This window comes from Salvelinus namaycush, chromosome 29 (genome assembly GCF_016432855.1).
Source record: "Salvelinus namaycush isolate Seneca chromosome 29, SaNama_1.0, whole genome shotgun sequence".
Lineage (NCBI taxonomy): Eukaryota > Metazoa > Chordata > Actinopteri > Salmoniformes > Salmonidae > Salvelinus > Salvelinus namaycush.
This window is the reverse complement of record NC_052335.1, coordinates 6,057,597-6,067,660: the sequence shown is the minus strand read 5'-3', so window position 1 is coordinate 6,067,660 and position 10,064 is coordinate 6,057,597. Positions and strand designations below refer to the sequence as shown.

General features: G+C 42.0%; 1 protein-coding gene across 4 annotated transcripts in view; it reads left to right on the top strand.

Moving 5' to 3' along the window:
- The first annotated feature begins 281 nt into the window (after positions 1-281).
- The window catches only part of LOC120024062 (zinc finger protein 410-like), a 21,052-nt gene continuing 11,269 nt past the window's right edge, over positions 282-10,064 (top strand). The window contains exons 1-7 of one of the 4 annotated variants that reach the window (XM_038968169.1): positions 292-388; positions 995-1,060; positions 1,395-1,501; positions 1,590-1,641; positions 1,784-1,916; positions 2,111-2,296; positions 6,184-6,405. In XM_038968169.1, coding sequence (XP_038824097.1) covers positions 1,609-1,641; positions 1,784-1,916; positions 2,111-2,296; positions 6,184-6,405 — 574 coding nt within the window. In that variant the 5' untranslated portion in view covers positions 292-388; positions 995-1,060; positions 1,395-1,501; positions 1,590-1,608. The other 3 variants (XM_038968171.1, XM_038968172.1, XM_038968168.1) reach the window with 3 other exon arrangements.

Here is a 10,064-nt window from a genome sequence, read left to right as displayed (position 1 = left end):
CCTTTCGCATCCTGATTGAAATAACGCCAGGCATCCTCAACACAGAGATCCTTGCATAAAGTAGTGATAATATTGCTATTTTGAGGGCTTTGACTCGTTCTAGGAGGAAAACGATCAGCAGATGCATCGGGTGTTTCATTAAAATCCCCTGAAATAATTAGAAAAGCCTCTGCTCGAAAAGCAGGCTTCTCTCAACAGGAAGGGGAGGCGTGACGACTAGATTTTGGAGGTTTAGCAACGCGAGACTACAGCTGACCACACAGCAACCAGCAGATATCAACTGCCGTTTCCAAAACTGAAATGCGGAAGTACCTGTTTTGTCTCTCAAGAAGTGCCGTAGAATTGGGTTGGCTGGTACATTTATTTTATGTACAAATAAGAAAACAAGGTAAAACGTTTAAATTAATCTTTAATAATGAATGTTTTGTCTTAGTGTTTTGATTATAGTGTAGATGTGCGACGTAGATTGACTGTTGAGAAGCTTTGTTTTGGCATAAGAAGCTAGCAAGATATTAACTGCAATGTTAACAAACTCACCGGCTAACTAGCTAACGTTAAAATAGCCACAGTTTTCGATGAATTTATTTTTGTAGCTGCAATAGGAATTAAAAAATACCGTACAGTATGAAGATAGCCAGAAACTGCTTAGCCAATAGAAATCCCAGATCACGGTTGTAGGCGATGATTGCTAGCTGCTCATGCGCAGTTAAACGTCATCGTGTCTAACGGTCGTCTCGTGCCGAATTTCTAAGTGCAGGCTGTCAAATCGAAGGCACTCCTTCGATATAGTGTTTTTTTGATGAAAAGGAAAACTTGTCAGTTTGTCACGTTCAGGAAGTTGGAGTAATGACATGTTCAAATATATTAAAACATTGTCTCGAATCTAGGTTGTTCCTTTTAGATTTTGAGAAAATTACCAACTAAGGATTTTTTTTTTAAACTTCTCACATTGATTTCTCAACTCTCTAAACCCCGGCCTGGTCTGTTTTGCAAGCGTTCCCGGAAGTCTCGCGATGTTGCGACTCTGTGTTTAGAAACTCTGTGGATTTGGTGTTGACCAGTAAGTAACACAACGGTAATCTATCATAACTGGTAACATAGCTATATTCTGTTTGGAGAAACAGTAGCTACTGTGCTGGTGGTGTTGGTAGCTTGCTATGCAGCCAACCAACATTATTGATGTTGCATTAGCTAAACATAGAGGATGTGCTAATTAGCCAGCTAACTAGTTAGCTTTCACAGATTATGCAAAGCTTGTTGTGATTCATAGTGAGTTTACGGACTAACAGCTCAGTTAAGTAATAGACATTGTATCCAGCACGCACTTTTGTTGAGATGTTGGTTGCTAGCTTCAACAAGTCATTCAACCAAAGAGGTGTATATAATCTATTTAGGTTTATGACGACTTCATGAATGGAAAACACTGGAAACTGATGAAACCGAGATGATCATTCTCACCCCAACCCTAATAGGACATCTCACTTAAAAGCTCATTTTGGGGGTAAGTAATGGACAGTAAAGTACAATAAGTTTGTGTAAGGTTGAAAATTCCTCCTCAGTGTAATGCATCGTTTGATTTAACCCAACAGATCTCTCAAGGCGTAATCCATGCTGTCAGATGAGCTTGACTCCAAACCTGAGGTAACAACACACTATTCACCTGCCAACATGAATGCATGGCTGTATTTATTTGGAGTCTTCCATTTGCACTTATAGATCCACCCTTAGCTACATAACAGTTTGATAGATTCACTCTTCCTCACTTCCCCCTCTGCTTCTGCAGCTGCTGGTTCAGTTTGTCCAGAACGCATCCATACCTCTGGGGCAGGGTCTGGAGGACTCGGAGCCCAAACACATCTGCCTTCCCCTGCTGGCTCCCGCAGACAGCTCCCTGTGTACACAGCTGGGTCTGACAGGTCAGACAGATAGCATGAGACGGCTATCGAAGAGAATGACTGGAAATCATCATAGACAATCTACCATAAAAATACCTTGGGTTTTTCATATGATATATTCCCACTTGGACTAAATCTCTCTATGAACCTGCTCTGGCATTGGTCCTCAGGCAACTAACCACTCCACTAATGTAATCTGTTACTTTATTCCTCAGAGGGTGGTCTCAGCCATGTGTCAGCAAGGTCTCCGTCCCGTTCAGAGTTTGGGGGTGCAGAGCGGAGCCCCATGGTGGTGCACCACCACCCCCGCAGCCCTCACATGCCCCCCAGCCCCCCTCCCGTCCTCCATGACCTGCAACGGTCAGAGAGCACCTCCTATGTCCTACTGAACCTCGCCAAAGGTATGGAGACGCAGGCCCTAGGCATAGAAAAACCCCACTTCTATCACCATATTTCTATATAGACAGCCCCCCTTTCTTCCAGGGCATGCCTGCATGTGGTGCTGTAAGATGAACATGAGATGTTGATACTCTTTGAAGAGCATGGACTCTTCTGTCCTAGCATCATGGGGAAGCTGGTTCCACCATTAAGGTGTCAGGACAGAAAAGAGCTTTGACTGGGCTAAGTGGGAGCTGACCTAAGTACTTGGACAAATTTCACTTATAGTGTATTAAAGTAGTGAAATGTAGTATTTGGTCCCATATTCCTAATGCAATTATTAAATCAGGCTTGCGACTCTACACACTTGTTGGATGCATTTACAGCTTATTTTGGTTGTGTTTCAGATTATGTTTTGTTTTATAGGAAGTGACTGGTGAATAATGTATAGTGTCATTTTGGAATCACTTTTATTATAGAACATGTTTGTGAACAATTCTACATAAATGTGGATGCTACTATGATTATGGGATAATCATGATGAATGATGTAGCCTAGAGGTTGAGAGTGTTGGGCCCGTAACCAACAAGTCTCTGGTTTAAATCTGTAACTGGTTTAAATCTGTAAATATGTGACTTTCTCACTCATCATTATCTACTCACATAGAAAGAGAATCACTCCAGTCATCATTCAGTTCCTATCGTTTCAAGTTTAAACGTTTATTCGCCATGTGCACAGGATACAACCGGTGTAAAACAGTACAGTGTGATTCTTCCCTCGATAGCCGTTTCCCAACAATGCAGTGATAGTAGTAATAATAATATAGAAAATATAATCAAATGAAAAAACACCAGAAGTGCGATATAGGTTGAAGAAACAAGAGAATACAAGTATTATACATAAAAAGTGACAGGTAGTAGGATATATACAGTTGAAGTCGGAAGTTTACATACACCTTAGCCAAATACATTTAAACTCAGTTTTTCAACAATTCCTGACATTTAATCAGAGTAGAAATTCCCTGTCTTAGATCAGTTAGGATCACCACTTTATTTTAAGAATGAGAAATGTCAGAATAATAGTAGAGAGAATGATTTATTTCAGCTTTTCTTTCATCACATTCACAGTTGGTCAGAAGTTTACATACACTCAATTAGTATTTGGTAGCATTGCCTTTAAATTGGGTCAAACGTTTCGGGTAGCCTTCCACAAGCTTCCCACAATAAGCTGGGTGAATTTTGGCCCATTCCTCCTGACAGAGCTGGTGTAACTGAGTCAGGTTTGTAGGCCTCCTTGCTCGCACACGCTTTTTCAGTTCTGCCCACAAATTGTCTATGGGATTGAGGTCAGGGCTTTGTGATGGCCACTCCAATACCTTGACTTTGTTGTCCTTGAGCCAATTTGCCACAACTTTGGAAGTATGCTTGGGGTCATTGTCCATTTGGAAGACCCATTTGCGACCAAGCTTTAACTTCCTGACTGATGTCTTGAGATGTTGCTTCAATATATCCACATAATTTTTATATCCTCATGATGCCATCTATTTTGTGAAGTGCACCAGTCCTTCCTGCAGCAAAGCATCCCCACAACATGATGCTGCCACCCCCGTGCTTCACGGTTGGGATGGTGTTCTTTGGCTTGCAAGCCTCCCCCTTTTTCCTCCAAACATAACAATGGTCATTATGGCCAAACAGTTCTATTTTTGTTTCATCAGACCAGAGGACATTTCTCCAAAAAGTACGATGTTTGTCCCCATGTGCAGTTGCAAACCGTAGTCTGGCTTTTTATGGCGGTTTTGGAGCAGTGGCTTCTTCCTTGCTGAGCGGCCTTTCAGGTTATGTTGATATAGGACTCTTTTACTGTGGATATAGATACTTCTGTACCTGTTTCCTCCAGCATCTTCACAAGGTCCTTTGCTGTTGTTCTGGGATTGATTTGCACTTTTCACACCAAAGTACATTCATCTCTAGGAGACAGAACGCATCTCCTTCCTGAGCAGTATGACGGCTGCATGGTGCCATGGTGTTTATACTTGCGTACTATTGTTTGTACAGATGAACGTGGTACCTTCAGGGGTTTGGAAATTGCTCCCAAGGATGAACCAGACTTGTGGAGGTCTACAATAATTTTTCTGAGGTCTTGGCTGATTTCTTTTGATTTTCCCATGATGTCAAGCAAAGAGGCACTGAGTTTGAAGGTAGGCCTTGAAATACATCCACAGGTACACCTCCAATTGACTCAAATGATGTCAATTAGCCTATCAGAAGCTTCTAAAGCATTGACATCATTTTCTGGAAATTTACAAGCTGTTTAAAGGCACAGTCAACTTAGTGTATGTAAACTTCTGACCCACTGGAATTGTGATACAGTGAACTATAAGTGAAATAATCTGTCTGTAAACAATTGTTGTAAAAATAGCTTTTGTCATGCACGAAGTAGATGTCCTAACCGACTTGCCAAAACTATAGTTTGTTAACAAGACATTTGTGGAGTGGTTGAAAAACTAGTTTTAATGACTCCAACCTTAGTGTATGTAAACTTCTGACTTCAACTGTACATGTAAACAGGGCTGAAAAGTGACTGGAAGCTGGAATATATAAACACTTATGGTAATATAGTAATGGTAATATATACATGTAAAGAAGAGTAATAGTGACCAGTAGCAGTATTTAGATAACCCAAAACGAACTGCAAATGCATCCAACGAATTTGTAGAGTCACAAGCTTGATGTAGTCATTGTGTGCTAGGAATATGGGACAAATGCTAAACTCATTCCAAAATCATGGCCATTAATATGGAGTTGGTCCCCCCCCTTTGCTTCCATAACATCCTCCATTCTTCTGGGAAGGCTTTCCGCTAGATGTTGGAACGTTGCTGCGGTTACCTGCTTCCATTTAGCCACAGGAGCATTAGTGAGATCGGGCACTGATGTTGGGCGATTAGGCCTGGCTCGCAGTCGGAGTTCCAATTCATCCCTAATGTGGTTGAGGTCAGGGCTCTGTGCAGGCCAGTCAAGTTCTTCCAAACCGATCTCGACAAACCATTTCTGTATGGCCCTCGCTTTGACTGCATCAAATCTGAGAAAATAAACTTTCTAGCTAGACTGAGGCAGCATTTGCTGCGCTCCCTGAGCTTGTCTACAAAAACCAACGAGTCCATTCAGATTAAACAGCCTACCTGATGATTGCTCATTGTAGCCTACTGCCTGCTTGTTCTCATTTAGCTAACTTTTAATTCCTTAATTTAAATTCCATTTTGCATTGCATCGCTCACTTTATTTACTGCACATGGATCCTATTTGACTGGAGTGGCGCTTTGATAGGCTGACAAAAACAACTAGCTACACACATGAAGGCTACTGGTATGTGGTTTTTTTATTAATCGGGCACACGTCATAAAAACTACATTCAAAAGTATGTTTTATTAAATTAAGAATTTCAAATGTCATGGTATATCCTTGTATGTAACAATGTCACATGGATATTTTAATTTAATTTAGACAATGCCTTTCATTGTTAAAATAGGCCTATACAACAAACAAAAAATAATTCACACAAGTAATCGAATACTAACGTCCGTTTGGGTATTAGAATAACCGTGGCCATCCCTAGTTTTGAAATGCTGTATTTAACGGTTATCTGTACTGTGGTGTGACAGCAGCTTTGAAATGTCATGCAAATGCACTGACAAGTGTTATTATCTCATCTCTGGATGCTCTGTCTTTGCCATGCTCTGTCTCTGTCTGGCAAATGATCACAATTATTCTCTTATGACCTTGTTTTGTTTACATTGTAGGACTTGAGATAACGTGACAAGGACACTTCATCATGCCCTGACAAACTCTCTCCCCCTCCACCTTCCCTCCCCTAATTTTTCTCTCCGCCCTCCCCTCCCTCCCTCTTCTCCCAGGTCTAGCAGCCTCCTCTGAGCCCCTAATCTTCTCAGCAGATGGTGCAGAGGAGGAGGAACAAGAGGTGATCTCGTCCGGGGACTGTGGCGTGGATGGCACTGCCCCCTGGTACCTGCGGGTACAGGAGCTGGCGCACGACAGCCTCATCGCAGCCACGCGGGCACAGCTGGCTAAAGATGCCAAGGCTAGCCAGGACGCTAGGGCTGGGAATGGCACCAACAGTAAGTCAGATCTGTGGAAGACATTTGACTTAGTTGTGGAAACTACTGAAGATCCAGAAAAAGGAGGGTATAGGAGCAAGCATTGCGAGTGTGCCAAAAAGTTGCTGTAAGATTACAATATAATTTTTTTCTGACCATTTGGAACAGTGTACACAACATTCAGTAAATAAGTGGACCAGAGAGTCTGTTCTAACGAAAAACAAGATATTTAAAGCCTTTACTACAGCAGACGAAAAACAGTTGCATGCCTTCGTGAATTGAAGTTAATTTTTTGTTTAGGATAATTATTCAAAGCTCCCTTTGTTATTTAACTTTAAAACTAAAATGCTCGATTGCTTTTCAAAGCATGAATGTCTCATATGCTGTGTGATAGCATGAATTAATAAATTATTGGTTGATACATTAGCCCATTAATTAAAATATACAGTAGGCCTAAGTAAGTTAGGGTATTAAGCCTAAATAGGACTTGTTCTTAGGCCTACAGCTCGAAGGTGGTTATACAAGGCTACTATACTAAGCCTACTAATGATAACGACATTACTTATTATAATGATGATCATAATAATAATTGTAATAAGAAGAAGATCTAGAAAAAGGAGGGTATAGGAGCGAGATCTACTTGTATATTGTGTGTGACAAACAGGTGCTGTTAGATTACAATATTATTTTTCTGGTTTGGAACAGTGTAAACAACACTAAGTAGTAAGTAATATCAAAAAAAATCGTAAACTTTTTTTTCTCCCCCAATTTCATGATATCCAATTGGTATTTTTTTAGTCTTGTCCCGTCGCTGCATCTCCCGTTGGACTCGGGAGAGGTGAAGGTCGAGAGCCATGCGTCCTCCGGGAACATGACCCCGCCAAGTCGCACTGCTTCTTGACACTGCCCGCTTAAACCGGAAGCCAGCCGCACCAATGTGTCGGAGGAAACGCCATATACCTGGCAACCGAAGTCAGCGTTCATGCGCCTGGACGCCACAAGGAGTCACTAGAGCGCGATGGGACAAGGACATCCCAGCCGGCCAAACCCTCCCCTAACCCGGACGACGCTGGGCCAATTGTGCGTCGCCTCATGGGTCTCCCGGTCGCAGCCGGCTATGACACAGCCCAGGATCTAACCCTGATCTGTAGTGACGCCTCTAGCACTGCAATACAGTGCCTTAGACCGCTGTGCCACTCGGGAGGCCCCATACCAGTCTGTTCTAACAAAAAAAATGTGGCTTGGTGCTCAGTAGGTTATTAAAAAATCACTGAGGCAACTGAAGCCTGTAGATATATAGTACCAATCAAAGGTTTGGACACCTACTCATTCCAGGATTTTTCTTTATTTTTACTATTTTCTACATGGTAGAATAACACTGAAGACATCAACACTATGAAAGTAGTAACCAAAAAAGTGTTAAACAAATCAAAACATGTTTTATATATGAGATTCTTCAAAGTAGCCACCCTTTGATTTGATAACAGCTTTGCACACTCTTGGCATTGTTTTAACCAGCTTCATGAGGTAGTCACCTGGAATGCATTTCAATTAAGAGGTGTGCCTTGTAAATTTGTGGTATGTCTTTCCTTCTCAATGCATTTGAACCAATAGTTGTGTTGTGACTAGGTAGGGGTGGAATGCAGGCGATAGTGCTATTTCGTAAAAGACAAAGTCTATATTATGGCAAGAACGGCTCAAATAAGCAAAGGGAAATGACATGTCAGTCAATCTGGAAAATTTCAAGAACTTTCAAAGTTTCTTCAAGTGCAGTCGCAAAAAACATCAAGCGCTATGATGAAACAGGCTCTCATGAGAACCACCACAGGAAAGGAAGACCCAGAGTTACCTCTGCTGTGGAGGATACGTTCGTTAGAGTTACCAGCCTCAGAAATTGCAGCCCAAATAAATGCTTCACATAGTTCAATTAACAGACATCTCAACGTCAACTGTTCAGAGGAGACTGCGTGAATCAGGCCTTCATGGTTGAATTTCTGCAAAGAAACCACCACTACTAAAGGACACCAATAAGAAGAATATACTTGCTTGGGCAAAGAAATATAAGCAATGGATATTAGACCGGTTGAACAAATGAACAAATGATCTCCGCATGTGTGGTTCCCACCGTGAAGCATGGAGGAGGAGGTGTGATGGTGTGGGGGTGCTTTGCTGGTGACACTGTCTGTGATTTATTTAGAATTTAAGGCACACTTAACCAGCATGGCTACCACAGCATTCTGCAGCGATACGCAATCCCATCTGGTTTGCGCTTAGTGGGACTATCATTTGTTTTCAACAGGACAATGACCCAACACACCTCCAAGCTGTGTAAGGGCTATTTGACCAAGAAGGATGGAATGCTGCATCAGATGACTTGGCCTCCACAGTCACCTGACCTCAACCCAATTGAGACTGTTTGGGATGAGTTGGACCACAGAGTGAAGGAAAAGCAGCCAACAAGGGCTCAGCATATGTGGGAACTCCTTCAAAACTGTTGGAAAAGCATTCCAGGTGAAGTTGGTTGAGAGAATGCCAAGATTGTGCAAAGCTGTCATCCAGGCAAAGGGTGGCTGCTTTGAAGAATCTAAAATATAAAATGGAGTTGAAGTCGGAAGTTTACATACACCTTAGCCAAATACATTTAAACTCAGTTTTTCACAATTCCTGACATTTAATCCAAGTAAAAATTCCCTGTCTTATGTCAGTTAGGATCACCACTTTTTATTTTAAGAATGTGAAATGTCAGAATAATAGTAGAGTGATTTATTTCAGCTTTTATTTCTTTCATCACATTCCCAGTGGGTCAGAAGTTTACATGCACTCAATTAGTATTTGGTAGCATTGCCTTTAAATTGTTTAACTTGGGTCAAACATTTCGGGTAGCCTTCCACAAGCTTCCCACAATAAGTTTTGGCCCATTCCTCCTGACAGAGCTGGTGTAACTGAGTCAGGTTTGTAGGCCTCCTTGCTCGCACACGCTTTTACAGTTCTGCCAACAGATTTTCTATAGGATTGAGGTCAGGGCTTTGTGATGGCCACTCCAATACCCTGACTTTGTTGTCCTTAAGCCATTTTGCCACAACTTCGGAAGTATGCTTGGGGTCATTGTCCATTTGGAAGACCCATTTGCGACCAAGCTTTAACTGACTGACTTGAGATGTTGCTTCAATATATCCACATAATTTTTATATCCTCATGATGCCATCTATTTTGTGAAGTGCACCAGTCCCTCCTGCAGCAAAGCACCCCTACAACATGATGGTGCCATCTCCGTGCTTCACGGTTGGAATGGTGTTCTTCGGCTTGCAAGCATCCCCCTTTTTTCTCCAAACATAATGATGGTCATTATGGCCAAACAGTTCTATTTATGTTTCATCAGACCAGAGGACATTTCTCCAAAAAGTACGATATTTGTCCCCATGTGCAGTTGCAAACCGTAGTCTGGCTTTTTATGGCGGTTTTGGAGCATTGGCTTCTTCCTTGCTGAGCGGCCTTTCAGGTTATGTCGATATCGGACTCGTTTTACTGTGGATATAGATGCTGGAGGAAACAGGTACAAGGTCCTTTGCTGTTGTTCTGGGATTGATTTGCACTTTTTCCACCAAAGTAGGTTCATCTCTAGGAGACAGAACGCGTCTCCTTCCTGAGTGGTATGACTGCTGCGTGGTCCCATGGTGTTT